The sequence below is a fragment of the Ixodes scapularis genome, unplaced genomic scaffold (assembly GCF_016920785.2).
Source record: "Ixodes scapularis isolate PalLabHiFi unplaced genomic scaffold, ASM1692078v2 PGA_scaffold8__174_contigs__length_109621045, whole genome shotgun sequence".
NCBI lineage: Eukaryota > Metazoa > Arthropoda > Arachnida > Ixodida > Ixodidae > Ixodes > Ixodes scapularis.
In genome coordinates, this window is record NW_024609883.1 from 75,089,028 (window position 1) to 75,111,415 (window position 22,388).

At 47.0% G+C, this 22,388-nt stretch overlaps 1 protein-coding gene across 1 annotated transcript; it reads left to right on the top strand.

Annotated features, from left to right (window-relative positions):
* Positions 1–15,608: 15,608 nt before the first annotated feature.
* On the top strand, positions 15,609–19,584 carry LOC115320446 (P2X purinoceptor 7-like; the record flags this gene model as incomplete). The annotated part of the gene is made up of 3 exons (XM_040213641.3): positions 15,609–15,670; positions 15,746–15,952; positions 19,431–19,584. Coding segments are annotated over 3 exons (423 nt in total), but the record flags the coding sequence as incomplete, so codon positions are not given.
* Positions 19,585–22,388: the final 2,804 nt, after the last annotated feature.

The following is a 22,388-nucleotide window of genomic DNA, read 5'->3' on the forward strand; positions in this document are numbered from 1 at the left end:
AACCGCTTTTAAAACTCTCGTGATGCCGATTTTGGAGTACGGTTCAGTGGTCTGGGACGTTCATTTAAAAAAGGACATTAATCTCATTGACTCTGTTCAGGCTAAGGCTATCCGATTTATTTCCAATCGATATGATCGACACTTTTCACCTTCATCGGCTTTGCCAACATTAGGGCTAGAATCTTTATCGTTAAGGCGAACTATCGAGCGATTGAAGTTGTTATATAGAATTGTTAATAATGAAAGTGGCATTGAATGCATGAAGTATATTTCCTTCTCAGATATTTCGCGCACTAGGCGTTACCATCCCTTAAATATTGTACCCTTTCGTTCTCACGTAAACTGTTTCAAAAATTCATTTTTCCGCGCACTGTTGAGCTGTGGAATAGTATTGACGGTTCTACGCGTATGCTCCAGTACGACGACTTTGTTATAAAACTCGCAAAAGTTGACTTCCTTTGATGTTTGGTGTTTCTGGCGAATCATTATGTTGTTGAATATGTTCTCGTTTTTTTTTTCTCTCTACTCATGTTTTTAGTTGTGTAATACACTCCTGCAATGACCTCAACTGAGGTCGCAGTATACATAAATAAAATAAATAATAGATAAATTCGACCGCAACCAAACTAGAATCATTAATAATTGAGCAAAACCCTATATATATATACATATATATATATATATATATATATATATATTGATTAACCAAATATGAAGATATATATTACACACACTTTCAAAACTTATCACATGCTCGCCTTGACAGAAATTATGTTTGCGGTGAATGTTCGCTCAAATTAGTGACTATACTGTGAAACCAATATTCTTTTCTGATCACTGCCTGGTATGAATTTGCACCGGGAGAAAAAGCGGTTATCCTTTCTTCTCGGATGGGGTTTGTGGAAATTTCAAGTAAATCTCCTTTACAAAAGTGGGTTCACCGAACGAATTGCTTGTGTGTTACCTACCATATTTTCAAAATGGGATATGTTTAAACAGAACGTCAAGAACTGGGACCATCGTATATTCGAGTATCATGGAGTTTGAACGGAAGAATGATCAACGAAAATCATTTAACATCCTGGCAACCTGATGCGAACTTGAGTATTTTAGCCCTAGGATTTACACAGAGGAAATTAACATTGCGGGGGTCAAGAAAGACGTCCGTCGATGCAAATCAACAAACTGATCTCTATAACAGCGATAAAAGTGATAAGAACATAATAAGATGGCTCCGCTGAGGCCACCCTGCTGCACCGTCGAACGCTGCCAGGCTCGTGCTGTTCTGTTCGAGCTCCGAGCTCAATGCCTTTGGTGCTGCTCGTGCCGCGCGCATAAAATGTCATTAGCTCCTGTCCCCCCTAACCGATCATTCACTCTGGAAGCGGATCCGCGTTTTCAAACCGGCTGCGAACGCGGTTGTATAAAGATGTAGTACAATTCCACGCGCACTTGATGTCATCGAGTGCGCGTGCGATTGCACTAGATCTTTATACAACCGCGCTCGCAACCGCTTTGCGAACGCGGATCCGCTTCCAGTGTGAATGATCGGTAAGGTAGTCGCTAGGGCGAGGTTGTGCCCAAGAGACAGAGCGATGATTCTGACGCTCTCTGGCTCGTAAGGATGATGCCGACGGCTGGCATGAAGGGGGCCAATGTTGAGGGTGTAGGCTGGATGCGGACGACGGTTCAATGTGAGCAGGGTTCAGGCGGTCGACGCAGATGGGGTCATGCGCCAGTTCAATTTCAGAACGAAGTACTTGTCGCACCTTCTGAGGACCTTGAAAGGGCCATTGTAACGTTGTTGCAGATGCTTCCTGACTGCGTTTCGACGCAAGCAAACACGTCTGGCCGAGGTTAACTCGTCGAATACGTACGTCGCATGACGGTCGTGATGCCTTGCTGATGTGGCATGCAGGCTTCGCATAACTTCTCGAAGCTGGGTGGCATAGCTGAAAGGATCGGGCATGGTAGAAGTAGGAGACGTCAGGAACATTTCTCCTGGGAGGTGAAGTGACTGCCCGATGACTAGGTCTGCGGCAGTGCATCCCAACTCTGGCGTGAGTGTTCTGCGTAGGCCTAGAAGCACGATGCGAAGAAGTGTGCTCCAGTTGTTCGGGCCGTTGTGTGCTCTTAATGCGGCCTTTAGGGTACGATGAAATCTTTTCACCAGGCCTTTAGCAGCGTGATGGTACGCTGTTGTTCGGGTCGGGAGGTCCCGATAACAGTCATGATCTCGTTAACCAAATGAGATTCGAATTGTGCGCCTCTGTCGGTGGAAATAGATGACGGAACGCCAAATCGTGAAATCCAACCACTGGCGACTGTCTTCGCAATGGTTACCGCGCGGATATCCATGATAGGGAAAACTTCGGCCAGGGGGTAAATCTATCTATGCAAGTGAGCATGTAGATGGCTCCGTCGGATGGTGGCAAAGAACCGACGATGTCCACGTGGATGTTGTCAAAGCGAGCAGTGGGTGTCTGTATTGTGGCGAAAGGTGCAAAGGTATGTCGATGAATCTCAGACAGCTGAAAATGCAAACACGTGCGAGCCAATTTACGCACATCAATGTTCATCCCTTGCCAAACGAAGCGTTGGGCGATGAGGTATTGGGTCGCCCGAATGCCGGGATGAGGAAGGTTGTGCAGTGAATTGAAAATGGATCGCCGAAACGTTGGATGTAACACCGGTCGGGGGGATCCCGTGGACATGTCAGAAATTATTGTTGTGTCGCAGCCTGGCAGTAACACGTCACGACGATCAAGGTTGCTAGATGTTGATCATAGCTTCGGGAGATCTTGGTCGCCTTGCTGTGCTGCTGCTACAGCGGCGAAATTCGCAGCGATGGGAATGGCGTTGCAGCAACGTATCCGTGACGACGCAAAAGCAACCGAGTTATCTGAGCCTTTTATGTGGCGGATGTCACTTGTGAACTCCGCAATAAATGAAAGGTGCCGACTCTCTCGAGGAGAGAGGCGGTTGCTGTTCGTTTGAAGTGCGTAAGTTATAGGCTTATGGTCCGTGAGGCTGTGAGACTGCCGACCCTCTAAATAATTCCGAAAATGTTTGATGGTGAGGTATATGCCTTGTAGTTCTCGTCCAAAAAGTGCTGTACCGGAACTCGACTGGCGCCAACTTCTTGGAAAAGAACCCAAGGGGCTGCCAGTTTCCGTCAGCGAACTGTTGCAGTACTCCTCCTTCAGCGACTTCCGAGGCATGCATCATGACAGAGAGAGATGCACCAGCGAGCGCGGGCGCCAACATTGCGGCTCTTGCGAGTGATGACTTGATGGTTAGGAATGCCTCCGCTGCCTCTGGATACCATCGTAGAGGTGTGGTGCTGCGCTGAGTTCCCCTTAGGAGATCAGTCAAGGGTTGGAGGACAGTGGCGCAATGCGGCAGAAAACGGCGAAAGAAATTCACGAGGTCAAAGAACTCGCAAAGCTTCCTGCATACTGTAGGCGTTGGAAAGTTTTTGACTGCGGTGACTTTAGATGGAAGAGGGCGAGCACCCTTGGAGTCTACTCTGTGGACAAGAAAATTGAGTTGTGAAACGCCGAACTCGCACTTGGCCTTGTTGATGATGAGCCCGTTTTCCGCCATGCGCTGGAAAAGGATCTCCAGGTGTTGGAGATGTTGCTCGACGTTAGTGCTGGACACCAGAATATCGTCGACATAGACAAAACAAAAGGTAAGCTTACGGGTGACGCTGTCGACAAACCGTTGAAATGTGTGGGCCGCCTTACGAAGGCTGAAAGGCATCCTCACATACTCGCAAAGTCCAAAAGGTGTTGTGATGGCTGTTTTCGGTATGGTCACTTGGTTCCACGGGGATCCAATGGTACGCTTTGACTAGATAAATTTTTGGAAAGATGGTGGCTCGTTCAGGGACGCCGAGAAATGTGCGATTTATGGTAGGGGATAGCGGTCTGGAACGGTGGAGTTGTTCAGAGCGCGATAGTCCCCGCAGGGCCACCAATCAAAAGGGGTTTCTTTTACAGCATACGGAGGGGTGATGCCCATGAACTGGACGATAGCCTGATGATGCCGTGTTCAAGCATGTGCTCGAACTCGGCTTTCGCTATCTTGAACCGTTCGTCCAAGAGGCGTCGTGGACGAGCATGAGTGGGAGGCCCGGACGTTACGATGTGATGTGGCACGTCGTGCTTTACCAGTTGCAGAACGTTGGCGGGATGTGTGAGCGACGGGAACCGTTGGAGTAGGTCTTCAAACTTTGTAGTGCTTGTAATGCAACTTTGTGGAAGCGGTGAGATAAATGCTATGCGTTGGACAGCTAGGTGAGTCGTGGACTCTACAAGGCGTAACCGTTGCATGTCCATATGTTATAGTTGCGGAGAACATCTGCTCCAAGGATCGGGGCTGTCACGTCGGCAACTAGGAAAATTCATCTGAGTGGTCTTCTCAAACCGATGTCGAGGGTGAGAGCTCGTTCACCATACGTCGCAATGGCGGACTTTTTTGCGGCCTGCAAGGTGACGTTGGCGCGTCGGCACTTCATTGACATCGACGTCACGGGTAGGACGCTTACTGCGGCGCCGACTAAGAACAGAAGAGCAGTATTCTTGTCTAGTATAAAAAAGAGACGGCTGGCTTCGGAACCGGCACCACTCGCCGCCTCTAGTGGTGGGTTTCGTGGTTTTCCGAGGCTGCGCAAAGTGGAACGCATTTCTTTGCTTTCATGCCGTAAGTGCGATGGTACCAGCACGCACCTCGAGAGAGCGAGGAATGTCGAGTCCTACGCTGTCGGGAAGATGGCCTTGGTCGTTGGACTGCTGGAATGCGATCGGTGAGAGCGGCGATCTGTGTAGAGAGTCGTCCAAACTCCCGGTGGAACTGCTCGCGAAGGTTGTTGACGTCACATGGAGGTGTCAACGCTTCGGCCGAAGGAGTCGTGGGAAGCGATAGTCCGGATTGATTTTGGACCTGTCCGATGGTGGGCACTTCGACTTCCATGACAGAGTCCACGACCTTTGCCAGATCCTCGAGGTTGAGTCCAGCGGGAGCCGTTGCTGAAAAAGTTCCCGCAGCAGCGCTACATCGAATGTCGGCGCCTTCTCGCCTAAAAGTTGCTGAAGGCGCCGCAGCAGTTGTGTTGGCTTGCAGTCGCCCAGCTCCTCTGAGGTGAGGAGTTGTTGTAGTCGGCGTTGTACCGACGACGTGGTCCTCTGTATCAGCTCCGTCATGAGGGTGTTTTAAGGGGAGTCTACCGGCGGTGTCAGGAGCAGATCCTGAATTTCCCCTGCGATGTTCGGCGGAAGCGTTGCAAGAACTTGGTAAAACTTTTGCGGTTGTGATGTTATCCGGACCCTGAGGAACTGGCTCTTTACCGGGGCGAACCAGACCTGAGGGTCCGCTGGCTGGAATTGAGGCTGTCGGAGGTGGAAAGCTGAAAGCCAACCAGTGGCGGAGTGGCGGGTTCACCAGACTGCGCCATGACAACTGGAAGCGGTTGATGAGCTTGGCGCAGCAGTGTAAGGGCTTCAGAGGTTTGGCGTTCGTCAGGTCACCGATTTGTGGAGGTCAGGAAAGACGACCGTCTATGCAAATCAACAAACTGATATTTATAACCGCTATAAAACTGAAAAGAACATAAAACCGGGCTCCGCTGAGACCACCCTGCTGCACTGTCAACGCTGCCAGGCTTGTGCTGCTCTGTTCGAGCTCGGAGCTCGGTCCCGTCGGTGGTGCTCGTGCCGCGCGCTTAAAAGGTCATTAGCCTCTGACGTTGCGTGAGCCACCACTCTAAGTCTCGCGCTTTGGCGGTACAACATAACCAAAGCACAGTTACAACGATTTGCCGCGCGCGGAGCTGGCCAAGTAAGCAGCGCGGCCGTGGCCTAACGATTATCGCGCTATCCCTCCACGCAGAAAGCCAGGGTTTCGATTCCTGGCCGCGGGTTCCCATTTTTGCTGACTCTAATGTGATGTTCTGGTAAATTCGAGAACCGTGTTGGGGCAAATTCGAGGTTAGAATGTTCAACACGGCGAAGCTTCTACGCTGATTGTTGCAGACGCCCGCGCGAAGCTCGCGCGTGTACAAAAGGGACTCTGCGTGGCAAACCGGAGCCAGTCTCAACCGAGCGTTGGACTCTTCTGTTTCGCCGACTTCGACGCCTGTGACGCTCTGCTGTTATCTTATGTTTCATTTTTATTTTGGGCACAAGTTCGCCCCATTAAAAGATTCAGTTTCTTCGGTTATTCCTAGTTTGTGACATCGTCCATCGTGACAATATGATGCTGACAGGTATCGAGGAGCAGTTGTTCGTTCACGAATTGAACAGTTTACGCTCAATGAATCCCTAACGCGATGATGTGATGAGAGAAGATATGCCCTGTCAAAACAAATTCTAGCAATTAATAACGAAGTCACCACTGTGTTCAATAAACCTGTAATTCCGAACGTATTCCTAGACCACTACAAGAAGCTTTTTGGCAAAGTAATGTCAGAGGGGGAACAAAAGGTGTGAAAGAATTACTGTTCAAATTACTAGTCCTTTCAGAAGAAGAAAAAACTTTGATTGAAGGAGCGTTGACCGTTGAAGTCCGATATGCCATAAACTCGCTTCGGATAAATAAGACACCTGGTCGCGACGGACTCAGGGCAGAATTCTATAAGAAATTTATTGAATTTTTAGCTCCAATGCTGCTTGATGTCTTCCACGTACTATGAAAAGAAAAAAATACTTCCACACACTTTTTATTAAGGTCATACGGTCTTAATAGCTGAAAGTACAGATGAAGAAGTGCTGAAAAAGACTGAGAGCTACAGACCAATATCCTTATGTAATGTAGACTAACAATGTTTGCCAAAACACTCACAGAAAGACTTGCAAAAAATTGCGAGGTGTTTTATCATTTCACCGAGAGAATTACACGGCAAAATCAAAAGAAATATGAAGTAGATTACAAAATTCAAGGTTCAAGCTCTCAATTTTTTTGCTGCAATTCAAAATCTGACACTAATATGAATACACTACCCTCCTTGTCTGACAAAATAAGCTGCAAGACTCAATCTGTAAATCTTCTACACCTGCAGTTCTCACAAGCTTTAGAATCTCCCGATCTATCCAAGAGTTCAATGGATCTGCCCCAATCTTCACATTCAGCCGTAGTCGAAGCCAACGCCTCTTCACATATCGAAAGAAACACCAAAACACCATGGACGGGTTGCTGCAGTTCTATTAGCCCCGAGAAGTTCGCGTGGCGCCCCCTTACGTCAAACTGGGGTGACGTCACGGCGTGGAGAGAATTTTTCCCGGACTCGCCCCGGTCGCCCTGGGGAGGCTGTGACGACGCTAGCTGTCGGCGCGCTCGTTTCTATTTATTTTTTTCGCGTGTTTTTCGTATGAAGTGTAAACTTTTATATGTGCCCTTATTGAGGTATGGCCTGTAGCTACAGGCGAAACTTCAACCAACATTTTAAGCATGGTTGACAGGGCAGGCAACGCATGAATCGCAGCTGGTATATGAAAATAAAGCCTGGCCACCATTGCAGGAGCATCACTATAGATTTGCATCTCGCACAATAAATGCTGCTGATGGTCTGAATGAATTGGCAGGTTATGTATACTATTTTTTTGTATCTCTGTTTTAAACAAGATCGCCAAAGCAGAAAAGCTGCATGCTCCTCGAGCAACACGCTAAATACAGTCAGCGCCATGGGGAGAGAATCACAAGCAAGGCAGCCCAAATGCAGGGGCAAAGTAAAAAAACAAAAACAAAAAAAAACAAGGAACATTTATTATATACATTGCTCGCATTTGACCTTTGCTGGATTCGGATAGTATTTCAATGGACTACACGGGTGGTATCTGTGGACTTGTTTATATCAACTCTCAAGTAATGTATAACAAACGTAAGCGAAGGTGTCTAGCTAGTTATTAGTCCCTTAAGCCCTAAAATTTTGATTTTACTTAAATCGAATTGTCCTGAAGCTAAAATACCAGAAGCTTTTCTCACGCAGACTGTCGCCCTTCACAGGTTCCACATTTTCTGCTACTAGTGTTGCATCTATCACTGGACAGACGTTCAAATGCTTGCTTTTACTCCTGTATTCCTCTGTTGTCAGAGAATCCGGCTGTAGGGAGTTTGGAGGCTGAGGAAGCTTTTGGAGACCTACAGCAGTGTCTCTTTTAATTGGAAATGACAACTCAGACTAAACGGTGTATTTTCCGAATACCCAAGGCTGGAATAAAAATGTCATAAAAAAGTATAAACATTGCAAATTACTTCACTATCACTGTGCATATTTTGGGCAGTTCAATACATATGATACAGGCAACTGGGGGCAATTCGGCCGTTTTTGCTGCTACCATACAAACTAATTTCCAGTAATCGTGCATCCTCTAAGAAATATGCCTTCATACGTGTATAAGTTGTATAATTAATTCACGAAGAAGCTACATTTATGTAAAACAACATGGTTCCACGAGCACTTCCAAAATAATCAGACACAGGGCCTTTAAAACATCTTCGAACCAGCGCATGCAGAGTGGCAGCGTAAAGTCGGGGTCACGAGCTAATTTGCCGACCACCCAAAGGCCCATGATATAAATGCCACTTCAAATGCCTTGAAAGCGGGATGTAATATCGTCCTAAATCATGAACATGCAAGGAACATAATTCCAACGTCTGAAACACTTGCGCCACCGATCCCTCGCAAAATTGCCTTGTGTCCTGTGGACAGACGGGGAGGTTCATCGGCAGATTTGTAACCCAATTTAAAGGTAAAAGGGACAAGCAGGCTTATAAAGTGTACGGAAGCACGTCAATATCGGCCTAACTCAACGTCTTGTACACCGGGTAAACGAAGTCCAGCTCCTCGAAGAGCTTGCGGCACCCAACGCTAAACCAGGAAGCCGGTGCTGGGAAGCGAGCCGATGCGACATCGCGGAGCGGAGTCATTCCCCTGACGTCACGGTACACCTCACCAAATCAGGGCGCGGCGACCGCAGCGACGCTTGTGTTCGCTTTCGGGGCCAATTGTCTGCTGCATTACGGTGCTCTTCAACCGTTCCGCAGGAGCGGGAATGACAGAGTTTGGTGTTCGGGTTTCTGTTAATGTGATTTCACAAGGAACCGTATGGTGGCCACGACAGCCAACGAGCCGGAAATATCTGCAAAGTGTTTTCCGTAAAGATATCGCTTTAGGAGAAAGAAAACCAAATTGCTATAACGAGCTTCGTGCCCAAGTCACCAGAATGGGAAATTTGCGCGCTAACCAGTGCTCTACTGGGTGCGTTTTAATTTTGTTTACATTTTACTACCGGGTGTTTTTCAGCATTGTTTGGAAAAAATACAAAAACCTGTGTACACCTTTTGAAAACTGTTTGTGTCGGACTGTTGCAAAAAGTGCTCCCATGAAATTTTCTTCCTACGGATGCCGTTTACTCTCCTGACAAAAGACTTCGCCTAGAGCCCGGGCATTTTTAATCAACAGTTACATTTCCCACAACACATTTCCAATTGTTATTGAAAATTAGCCCACTTTCAATCGCGTTTAAAAAAAAAAATCTTCTTATTCTTGGGCCTTCAAAATTCACGAATCACATTTAAAGAGTTCCCCAAATATTTAGGTGAAAGGCTGTGTTGGGGATCAGTTGCCAGGAAATAAAAAAAGTAAATACAAATGAGTAATGAACTCAACAAATATTTCCTGATCAACGTCTAAATACAAAATTGAAAGTTTGAGTAAAAGAAAAGAGAGACTCTTAGAAGGATGAAAAGATATACGTGTTTTTGAAAAGCAATTATTAATATAATTTTGACCTTACACAGTAATTGGGAACCTGAAAATTCCCAAGAAATACATGAACGCACATAGGAACATTTGGATGTTCCCTGAGGGTAAAAGACTAATGAGAATGATAGAACTGCCGCTGACGATATGCAACGGATACGACACAAGACGCTACGCGCAGAGCGCACGGGAAAGCAAAGAAATTGTTGCGTACATAGTTACACAGATATGAAGCAGGGGCCTAACAATAGTGATGTTGATGATGACAATGTCCAATACATAAGATGACAAGATGACCTGCCGTTTACGCGGTTAGTAAGCTTTGCGATACCGCCTTTTCACGAGCGCTTTTTTTTACGAGTGTAGCAGCGGTCCTGCTGAAAGCGAGCCGCGGGTTGGGCTTCATTAGAAGCACTGCGGCCACCCACGCGACGGTTGGAACACCTCTGCAGGACGAATTTGGCCCGCTGGTTGGAGTTTGAAGAGCCGTGGCATTTAAGCTGCAATAAAGAGTTAATGCTCGAAGTCGCTTTCATGACAGTAAGATAATTTAATTTTATTTGAGAACAAGAGACTGGTTTTCCCCTTGAATTTGTTTGAAAGGCACCACTGCCAACTGATAGATAGCACAAGTCGACATTGGACGTGAAAGTTCGGATTGATAGCCCCTTGAAAAAGTATCCTTTATTTTCGAAACACAAGCTGTCGGGGCAGTTATATTTTTTATCTAAATAAATGAATTGGAAACAATTATTTTCCGTGCATGTGTTCGGCTGTCATAACTTGAAATGTTGTTTTGGTAACGTGATATTCCTCCGGCCATGACACCTTAGAATAGATCGCGAAGTCCATCTCCAGTAATTGTTTTTATAAGAAGGGGCAACACGGAGTGTTGTTTTCTTCTTATCACTACAATGTGAATAATATTTACACCTCTATTCCATTTCACATTGTCCGACGACAGCCTGCGCGACTATCCGAAGGAGCAAAAGCCTAAAGTAAATAGTCTTGGCTTTTGTCGTCTCCCTCTCCACTACAGGCAATGGTTACTTCTCGCGTAATGTCAATCACTGATTGGCAACATTATGTTCCTACAATTTATATTACAATCAGATCTTACGCTTCACTTTATATTTTAGGGCTGTCCACTCGGGTTTTGAGTGTAGAGACGTGGAAAAAGAGATGCTCGAAACAACATCTCCTCACACACAGCCGGTTTCCTGAACAACCGATTGACGAACAATGCACACCCGCAAAATGATAAAAATAAGGAACACAACATGGCACATCCGTGTTTTTGTATCTTGCCTCACCGCTGCCCAGAACGTCAAAGTCAAATTTGGGGGTTTCTCGTGCCAAACCTACGTCGGGCATCTGGCACGCCCCAGCGGAGGACTGAGGATTAATTTGGACCACATGGGGATCTTTTGACGTCCAACCGAAAGCTCGGTTACACGGCGCCTCCTCAGCAATAAGCCTCCGTCAGTTTGCGAGTACCTCGGCCGGGATTGGAACCCGCCACTGGGGATCCGTGGGCCAGCGCTCTCGCCTCGAAGCCACCTTGGCGGCGCCTCACCGATGCAACAAAGCGCGACGTGTAATGGTACGCAGGGTTTATTGAGATGTGAATTCCAATAACAATGGATTCCTAGAAGAAGTAAATGAACAACGCCATAGGAGCGACGGAGCGCACCCTAAAACCTAACAAAAAATACACGCATTTTTTCATCAAAGCTGCGTATGGTTTTTCTTTCGTAGAGTTTCCATATGCGTCTTAAAAAAGACTACGCTCACACAGGCGAATGCGCCTCGCACCCAGACATTCCCCGCATAAAAGATTCGAAGTAAATAACCAAAATAAAGCGTTGACGAACGCGCGTGCAAGATGCTATTTGTTTTAGACTTTCGCTTTAGAACAGTTACTGCTGCAGACACAGGCACGTGCGGCGCGTCGAACACCATTCCCGGCATTCTCCTTGATGCTCGGGTAATTTAGAGATAGGTCTGTTCAGTACATTAGTTAACAAATATAGGCACCATTTTTAAGATCAGTAGACTCTCTGGTAGAGAGTAAAGTTTTCTCAAAAATTTGCCGCTGTGCGACCCGTGTCGGCCATGCCTACCCTCGCACCGCCCTCTCCTTGTCGTCGCTCCAAGCCACTTGCTTGCCAAGTTTCCTTTCCTTCCATCTTCCGGGGTGGCGGTCCCCAGGCGCGTGTCTACTTTCCGCTGGGTGGCGGTCCCGTCGCGCGTCTTAAGTTTTCTCCGGCTCCTCGGGGCGGTGTTAGACGTCCATACGAAATAATGACCACCACTTAAGACATCAATGAATGTGTGTGCGTACCTTTAGTCGAGCTGACCACCGATCAGGAGAATAGATATCTTCGAACCTTTGTTAAAAATTCTGCGTCACGTCTGTGTCGTGTGTTAAACAGATTCGCTGGTTATCCCCCTTCACAGAGTGGAATGGCTTCTGATTTTTTTTTTATTCTCACTCACGTGATCAGTGGTGCACATATGTTTTATACATGTTTACTTTATACAGAATGACACGTTTTTAAGAAACTGAACCTTAAGATTACCTATCTATATTTATCTTTATATTAAAAAAAAATTGTGAAATTTCCAAAAATCGATTGTTCTGGCACTTTTGTGTTTGAAGCATCCTACGAAGTTAATTATAAGTAAACCGTTTTATGCCCCCTGTATTTAAATTTAACCCGCGAAAGAATCATATCAAAACGATTGATATAGGTTCATGCGTTTAGTAACTACAGTGAATTAGAAAAACAAAAAAATTGTGCTTGTTTCTTAATTTTTATGTTTCTGCTTTCCCCAAGATGGCGCTCGCAGTTCATGAAGACGTAGTACTCTAGTTCGGCAGCCAGTTCGCTGCTGTTGCCCAGCCAGGACCTGTCAGTTGGTCCTACGTCGCACAAATCGTTTTGCGAGGTCACCCTCTGAGTCTTAAAGGGGTACGGAAACAAAATTTTAGCGCCGATCTTTTTGCATAAATATGGGCTAGGGACAGGCAACACCTCGGAAATATGAATATCGCGCTGCGAAACACAGGAGAACTAATTTTAAACCTAATTAAACGATTCCAGATTCACATCTGGTGGATGGTGGGAAAGGTCTCGTGACATCACTTGTGGCATAGGAGCAGCGCCGTTCTGCGGCAATACGGCGCGCCGGCAGTATGAGCCTAGGCCTGAACGCGTTTGCAAAGCCTTGGCGGAGAAAGCCAAAACGTAGTTGGCCACAGTGAGCCCGTTCTCGTTGCGGCTCTTTGCACGACAGGCACGACACGACCCGAGCATGCTTCTGGCACGGTCGGTATTTGTTGCTGCGAGCCGACGTTAAAAAAGATATGTTTGAACTACGAGAGTGTCAGCAAGAGCCACGCAAATACCTGCTCAGACTCGGAGCGGACACGCGCGTTTTATAAAAGTGCTGAACTCGCTCTGTTACCGCTCATTCACACTGGAAGCGGATCCGCGTTCGCAAAGCGGTTGCGAATGCGGTTGTATAAAGATCCAGTACAATTGCACGCGCACTCGATGACATCAAGAGCGCGTGCAATTGCACTGGATCTTTATACAACCGCGTTCGCAACCGCTTCGCGAACGCGGATCCGCTTCCAGTGTGAATGAGCGTTTAGACCGCGTTTCGGTAAGCGCTTTTGGACCGACCTTTCGATTGAAACTCGATACTGACATGACACTCGGCAAAGAAAGGTTGGACCGACATCGCGTAGCTCCCACGAACTGCTATAGCTCGACACGTAGCGTCGTGTCAGAATAAAAATGGCATACTAATAACAAAGTGTACATACCGTGTTGCGAAGGTAATCCGTAATCTGTATTATATGAGCTCTATATCACACAAAACAAGGAGATAGAATCAATGAGAGTCCCTTTTCGACGACAGCGTTCGTCACCGCTGTCTCGGAAAACAAGGAGATCGAGATGACAAGGGGAAAAGATTGACCTCTGAAATTTAGTTCAGGGATCAAACTATTCATCCGGGAAGGGTTCAAGAGGGTCACGCGGGCATATTCCATTCAGCAGGCCAGCCGGTCATCGGCAGACGGTCTTGGCCAAGGGCCGCCCAAGCAACGGTGCGCCGAGTGGGTGTTGCTGCTAGGCCTACTATATTCTCCCGAGCTCGCTTGGTCGGTAGAATCGTGGCCGTTGTAGCTCTTCTCGGGTGTTTGTGGATCCTGCGTTCTTGATCGCTGTGATCTGTTTTAAGTACTCTCTCCTCTTTCTTCCTGGTTGAAGTCGGGACGCACGAGAGGAGCACGTAGATAAATAAATGTCCGTTGGCCGGCGCTACCGAGTAGCTGAGCGACGCTTTCGGCCATGTTGATTTGATGGTAAAAAGTGCGTAAGAGAGCTGCCACAGCGGCGGAGCTGTCGTAGGATTTTGTCGTAACCTGCGCTAAAGTCACGACAATTTCGTTTCGAGATTACGGGTTTTCTCTCAAATATGTCGTACGCACTTTTTTTGTCGTAAGTTCGCTTTGACAATCCGGCCTCAGAGCTGGTTTTGTCAGTGGTGCCGTGGTTGCCGACTTGCCGTGGTACAGCGTGCGTGCAGCCCTTGCACATCTCAAACGGCCACGTTGCACAGGTCGTAAATCGTCGACGCGCCATTAAGTGGCAACGCTCGTAACTACAACACTCTCGCCGTAATTTTTCCAGTCTGGCACAAGTGACGTCACGAATGCGAGCAATATCCCAAGACGCATCGCGCTCTTCGATGTGTGATTTTTGAGCGCGCGCCCAATCGGGCCCCTCAGGGTGAAAAATATAGCCATCCGTTCAAAATACGAACGCGCGATTATGATCTACGGATATCATTGATCATATTAAACCTATTTCTGACCATAATAGGTGTATTTCGAGTTTCGCTTCAGTACCCCTTTAAACGTTACTAAAAAAAGAATGAAGTTTCGTTTCCGTCTGAAATACTCTCAATTGATTCAATAGGTTTAGAAGACTTGACTACATTTTATACGAACTTAAGCCTTATATGTAGATGATGCAAAGTTTAACGTGTCAATACGTTTCACAAGTAAAAATATCCGACCACAACCTTTTTATAATACTTTCAAAACAACGTGAAAGCTTATTTTATTCTTTCCTCATTCACATTTTTTCGCATTACAGTTGTTATTGCGCCACGTTGAACTCTACTCTGGAATTTGAGCGTAAGCTCAGAGCAACGACACGGCACTCGAACTCAAGAAAAATACATCAGATCTAGTTGTTGTGCACTGTGCTCTCGCATTCTCACTGAGTATACGAAACGTGCTGGCATTTGTCGCAAAAATGCGGGAGTTGTATTGGTTTGATGGACGCCATAACATAGGACTTGTCTCGATTAAAGGGGCAGTCAAGCGGTTTTTGAGTTCGTGTTTTGATGATGACAACTGAATTAAGACACCCTAAGTATCCCTAAAAACCAAAAAATATAGTCATACGGTGATTATTTCTTTAATAAAAATGTAAATGAAGACCGCCAAACCTCGGATCCACCCGAAAACGAAACCACTCTCATTGGTCATCGCACGCATATCAAAACGATCTCGGGCCAATGGCGTTGAACGACGCTCCGTCGCGCAGCGATCCCGAGGTAGCCGCACCGGCCGAACTTCTTTGTCATTCGAGCTTCGATCATGGCGGAGTTCTGTACGCTCGAGGACCTGACGCCGTTGGAGCTTGACATTCTTCGGCGGACAGCCGACCTGGGTATGATTTCCTACGACGCTACTCCGACGTGTGATGTATACGACAGCAGCGCATCGGAGTCGTGTTCGGGCTCTGATGACGAGCAGGCGGCCATGTCCGAGGACGAAGACGGCGCCTTTGACGAGACGGGGCGGATCGGCAACACCGACTGGTGGGTGATACGCTGTTTATTTTACCGCTGTATGTGTCATTTACGCTTGCTCTCTTCTTATCTTCTTTCTCAAAGGTGCCAGTGCGGATGTTGCGCGCAGATGCCGACAGCTGACGAGTGCGTCTGCTGCCGCGAGTACCCCGCCGCCGCGTCGAGGCAACCTGGCTGCCTAACAAGCAACCCGGATTTCGAGACGGTGTGCTTGAATCCGGGGGTGCTCGAGGTCGCCTACCTCATGATGCGCCACTACCGCCAGGACGGAATGGGCACAACAGCGCACGAGTGAGTTCAACGCCATAATTTGCTGTTCGGCTAACTTGCAAACCGGCGCCAGCAGTAAAACGTTAGACAGCTACTTTACTATCTGTTTCAGTGAGCGTTACGCACGTTACTTTTCAAATGTGAAGTCACATTAGCGGTTGCATCGCATGTTTTACTTGCGTTTCGTGCCGTGTTTCATTGTGAAGTTGTGGGTCATCAGAAAGTAAAATGTTCAAAACCTCGATTGCTGCATCAGTATCTCTTGCTTCAGAACAAGTTCGTGAGATCTGGTTAGCTCCAGTTTAGCTTATCACTAGTGATGGGACGGATCTTTATTCGAATCTGAAGGTTCGGAAAGATTCGGAAAAGTAGCCGAATCCCAAGCGATTCGGAAAAGTTTGGAAACATTCGGAGCGTTGCCATGGTTGTCAAATCACGTTGATGAGTGTTTCAACTTTTCGTGATATTATACTCACTGAATTCTACAAAGTGCACTAAATATATTGTAATATAATATCACAGTAATAAATAAAATGTTCCGCTTTGTTTAAATTATTTTGGATGTTTGTCGAGAACGGTAGCCAGACATCTCGGGAAAATTGGTTTCAGTTCCAAATTACGACCCAATAGGCATGCTTGGTGCACACACATAGAAATGCAAGCGCATTTTTTCATCGCTGTAAGAGATTGATGCCGTACGTGCTCTTCGGTACAGACCCATTTCGTGCCCATAATTACTGTCATAGTGGCACACAACCACACAAGTGAGTATGTTCGATTCGATTATCTCCAACGAGTTTCCACTGAGGTATAGGTGACATTCACTTGACGTCACTCGCTAGGTTCGCTGGCATCGCCCACCACGGTCGCCATCTTCGAGGTCTCTTTCTATCGCGGGTGTCGTATGGCCGGACCTTTTGAGCGTGGTTTAGCAGCATTTTACAACTTTAAAGAGCGTTTTTAACCGAAACTCGGGGTTATTCTTATACTTTGGTGCTTTTGAAGCGCCGTAGCAGTATTTTTTGTGTGTTTTAGTTCGTTTTTATCGCTATCGGACTCGTTCACCGCGGCCGCGTTGCCCCCTCGGCTCCATGAAGCGCTCCGTATCGCGCGCCGTGCCCACGGCGGTAGCTCTTGCAAGAACTGATTTTTCTACTTTGGTGATTTTGTAGCACGGTGTGATTACTCTGTTTTGTTTTGCTAGTTTCTTTATTGTTTTTCTCTAGCGGATTTGCTGCACTACGGCCGTGTAACCGCGTTGCTCCATCGCCTCTGTGTCGTACATACGTCCTGCCTTCGGTGTTCGTTCCTGTGCAAAGACATACCGTGCGGCTCACAGAGTGCGCAGCTTATGAAAGATGCGGCGCATTTTTCATTAGCCCTAGCGATTTAAAAACCGCATGTAAGCGATTTGGCGAGCGGCGAGACAAGCGACGGTGACCCGCTTCGTTGCCGCGAGGCAAACCGCATGAAAGCGTCGGGAGCAAACGACCAAGGCGATGAGCACTAAGTTTTCTAAAAATCCCAAAACAGAGCTACGCGACGAGCGACAGTGAGGCGTGAACCGCATGTAAGCGATTTAGCGAGCGGCGACGAGTGACGGAGATTTCTCACGGTCGGTTGTCGCTCGGTTTTTAGATTTCTAGAAAACGTCGCTGATCGCCTTGGTCGCTTGCTCCCGTCGTTTTCACGCGGCTTGTCTCGTCGCGCAAGTGACCGAGCGACAGCGAAGCGGGTCGTCGTCGCTTCAGTCGTGGCTGTCGCTCGTCTCGTCTCATTGCTCGCTTACATGCGGTTCAGCCTTTACACACGCGGTACTCGGCGGCAACAAGAAAACTTAAACGGCCCGCCCCCGAGATAAACCTCTTTCTTTCTTGTTCAACGATATAAAATTGTACGACCGCGTAGCCAAGCCAGTCAAACCGCGACCTCGAAGATGGCGAATCGACGGTGGCGCTCCCTGGCAAAATTGAACCTGCAGGCTCAGTGAATACCGCCTATTGCTATCGAAACACGGGAAACAATGTGAAACTCCTGGTTAATGCTATCCGATTTAGTTAGTGTTTGGTTGCAAACAATGAAGTTGCGTTGGACACCCCTGTGTTGTGTTTTTTTTTCGTCAAATAAAGTTCACGTATAAAAAAACTTGCTGACGAGAACGGAGAAACGACAGTGCAACGTTTTTCTTCGCCACCGGTGCCGGTACGCGGTCGAAGTTGTGACGAGCAACATTCATCTAGTTTTCGCGCCTTATAGGTGCAGACATACGCAGCTCTAGAGAAGGAGACAAATCATTTCCTTGCCTGAATATATATTTCTTGTACGTTGCATCACATTATGTATAATACTCCTCATTTTGCTACATCTTACCGATCACCGCGAAACCGCACAGGAAGCGAAACCGTGCATTGGTTAGGCCCACGTCAACCACACCGATCAGCTCAGCTGGACCTTGGCGCCTGCCAGGGTTTAGAACGACAGTTTAGTACATACCATATGTTGAAATAAGCAAGACGAAATCTGGTTATATGCAGTAACAGTACCTAAGAAAAGCACAACTGTCCACATTGGCGAAGTTTACGACTATTTTCGCACTGCCGTCTGCAACCAGCGACGAATCTGATGAATCTGTCCGAATCCAAATCTCCGGTGATTCGTCCTATCACTAATATTACGTTCACATTATGGACCCAACGGGCGTAACTTTTGCAACAAACGTTGGCACAACATGCATAAACGCTACGTTCAGGGTACACTACTGAACGCAGCGTTCACACCCGTTGGAGTAGTGCGCTCAAGTTTCGCCTCTGACTGCTGCGCCACTCGAGACCCCCGTGGGATGCCTTTGAAGTTTTGATATGGCCATTTTCTCCTCGGTAGCAGCGACGGGCTTGCAATTGTGTCGTTAAAAAAGCTGATCACGGCGGAATGTGCCCCTTGATCATTGCCCCTTGATTCCACTCCGGCAGGTGCAGCTTCCAGACGAAATGGTGCGTCGAGACTTTGAACACTAGATAAAAAACAACAAAAAAGCTAATTTCCCTCAGCTTCATTGAAGTCCCTCTCTGAATTATCCAAACGTTATTGATAGCGTGCAAGCAATTATGATAAAAGCAATGCCCCGTCTCTTTGGCGTGAACTACTGCATCTCTTTGCCACAAAGAGATGCAGTAGTTCGATCGAGTCAGCATGAACAGTGCTGCCGCATATTTTAGGGTTTGTGACATGCATATTGTTGTGCATGTTAGGCTTTGGTCATCTGGTCTGTTGGAACAACCTAATATAATGTTCACACCTGTCAATTGAATTTGTGGAAAGAATAATGGACACAATCTAGAACTTGCTCTGCTCTTCGGGTTATTTTAGATCGGTTGCTGCCCAGGCATGAGGGCCCGTTGCAGCACTTTTTTTTTGTTTCTGCTGGTAGAGCCCAGAATCTGCAATTTTAAAAGGTTGTGATATTGCGTCTTACAGAAAATTATTGTGGTTATTCTTTCAGGCGCAACCGCTACGCCGCCTACCGGCAGTGCGTCCTGTGGCTGTGGCGGCGCCTTGGCCAGCACAACAGGCGACCACTGCCATCCTGTGTGGTGAAGGCCATCAGGGGCCGGTTTCCCGACACTTCATATTCTGGCTTTCGGCACAGTCACTGAAAGCCACTCTGGGGGCTCAAACATATGAGGGTAAGTCAAAACGTATCTGCAATGTGGCTATAACGTTTCGTACATTGTTTTTACTGACTTCTGTCTTCGTTTATTTTATTGTTATGCCGTTGTGGTTCTGCTATGAAAGTTTGACCATAATTCATTTGTTTTCTCTTTGCTGCAAATAGATCATGGCCCCTCCCTTGGAAGTTTGCACCAAAGAGGAAAAGCGAGCAGGGAACCAGTGTCTCGCTCAACGGAGTGTCTATGAATTGAGCGTCCACACCTTCCGACCACATAAACCGGAACCCTGCTCGTTTTTCCTCTTTGGTGCAAACTTCCAAGGGAAGGGCTGTGATCTATTCGCAACAAAAGGAAAACCAAGGAAGAATTATTATCAAACTTTCAAAGCAGGACCACAACAGCATAACAATAAAATAAACGAAGACAGAAGTCAGTAAAACAATGTACGTAAAGTTATAGCCACATTGCAGATATTTTTTCACTTGCCTGCACCCCCCCCCCCTCCTCAAGCGGATTCCCACCTTACTGTGGTGGAGGGGTTTGTGTGCCCCAATGACCCTCTTGGGCTATGCCGGCCAGGGTCACCCATGCCGGACAGGCCAGAGGATAGGGGCCAGACAAAGAGGAATCCGTGGGTTAGTACCCACCCATGCCTGCCTTTGTGTGGCGTTGCCAGTGTCTGGGAAAAGGGAGATTCTGATGGTTGAGGTGAGCCTGGGTCATTACTGCACCCTTGGTTAGCTTTGCTGCTTATTACGAGTTTTCTTGTTGCGATTACTGTTGTAGCGTTAGCATTTTTACAGCTCTGCTTCATGGAATAGCACAGATTGTCGGCGATGTTAGAAATGTTGAAGTATTGATTCCTTCGTTGATTGACAAAGTGTCAATAGTGCCATGTGATCTTTGAAAGGCACTAAAGATATGTGAATCCGTCATGTATGTTGTGAAGGTAATAAAATGCGATTGCTTTTTTGGACACATTAACCATGTCTTTGTCATGCGAGTTTCTCTTTGGGGAGGTATACAAACATGAGTGGTGTACAGGGTCGTCCACTCTGCGTGGCCAGCGCTCCGCGAAGCACCGCAGGTGAGCGCCTTGCGAGTTAGGGCCAATTAATGCGCAGGCTCAGGGAGAGCCAGGGGCCAAGCCTCCCCCGCGTCATCTGCTACAGTGTCGGCACAGCGGCCATGTTCTGAGGCGAAGCAAGCACTGTTCTTACATCCCTGGTGTCACATGATACTCAGAAACTTTGATTTGCAAGTGCTCTGCACAACTTGTTCCTCTGAGAAAGGTAAACCAGCCGGCACACAGCAAGTGTCCCGCACGAGAAAAAATTACTTTGCCACATAGCGAAGTAATTGCCGCGTCGGTTGCTTATGTAGCAGACGACGCAGCAAAGGCTTGGACAATGGTTATCTCTAATCGGCCCCAATTCACAAGGCAGCCAACTGCGGCGCTCCACCGAGCATCAGCCACGCAGTGCCGTGTGCACCCCAACAGTGGACAACCGTGTACATCGAGACCTACTTGCTTATTTGCAGGGCACAATCATGACGCAATTTTTTTAATATGATTTCACCATTCCTTTATTGGCAGAAAATGCCCTCTATCCATTTTTTATGCCCGATGCACCGGATCCTACAGGTAATTTTTAGGTTACATTCTATCTGCTTCCACCTTCTCTTGATGAGTCATGTGAAACAGAAAAGTTATTCCAAACATTTATTTATAACTATCTGGAGTGCAGTGCACCTCCCGGTCTACACAGGAGAGATATCGCACAAAGGTGAAACAAGAGAATGATTCAGATGGGGGAAAACCGTGGTGTAGACTGGCAGTACTGCTTGGATATCATGAAAAATAACTCTGAGTGATCCGAGTTATGCACAACTTTACTCAGCATTGCCAGTCTACCTCCTGGCTGAAAACCCCATTTATTAAAAAAGTCGCAGGCGAGCAGTGCTGTAATCATGGTAACTCCTCTTCAACCTGTCAGCTTGCCAGCACATGAAATGGAAAATCAACGCCAGGGTATTAGATGCTTCAATTATAAAAAAGAAACGTGCCATGAACACGTTCATTAGTGTGCTTCAACTGAATATACATTACACTTTCAGTAAACCTACTATTTTTCCTTTGACAATGTTGAAAATTCCTGGCATGCAATGACAGACCCTGTCCTTCTACTTGGTTGTCAATGTCACACTCCGGTCGAGGTCACATTATGAACAGTGCGTGAGATGGTAGCCCACTCGTAAGTATAGGGTCCTGATTATCTTGACTTCCCTAATGTAGCTGCACCGAAGACAATATACTGACCAGACTTTCTCAAATAAATGTTACGCCTCACTCCTTGCTAACAAATATTGAAAAATGGAGGCCTCCTGATATATTTTTCTTTGCTCGGTGGTGTTCCTTGTCCTCTAGCATCCACACTGGCAGGTGATATCAGTCGTCAAAGCTTGCATCTCTCGTGGTCCTGAAATCCAAACACAAATGTTGGAATAGGTCTCAATTCTATTTAAAAATGATTGCAAAGCAACACATATCCTTACTGCAGGTCTCTGGTTTCAGGATTGGCCATTCTTTCCTGGTAGTGCTCACCTGGTGCAAGTGTTGTAAAACAAACTTGCTTCTTTATAAGCTGGTTCACCCTTTGCTGCAGCCAAACTTACTGCCCGGGGCATTTTTGTAGAGAAAAAGTGGCGTGGTTACAGGACTGCTAGCATCGTGCAGCGGCCACACTTACTGCTGGCTTTCATGACGAGACTGCGGGACGATTGAGTGG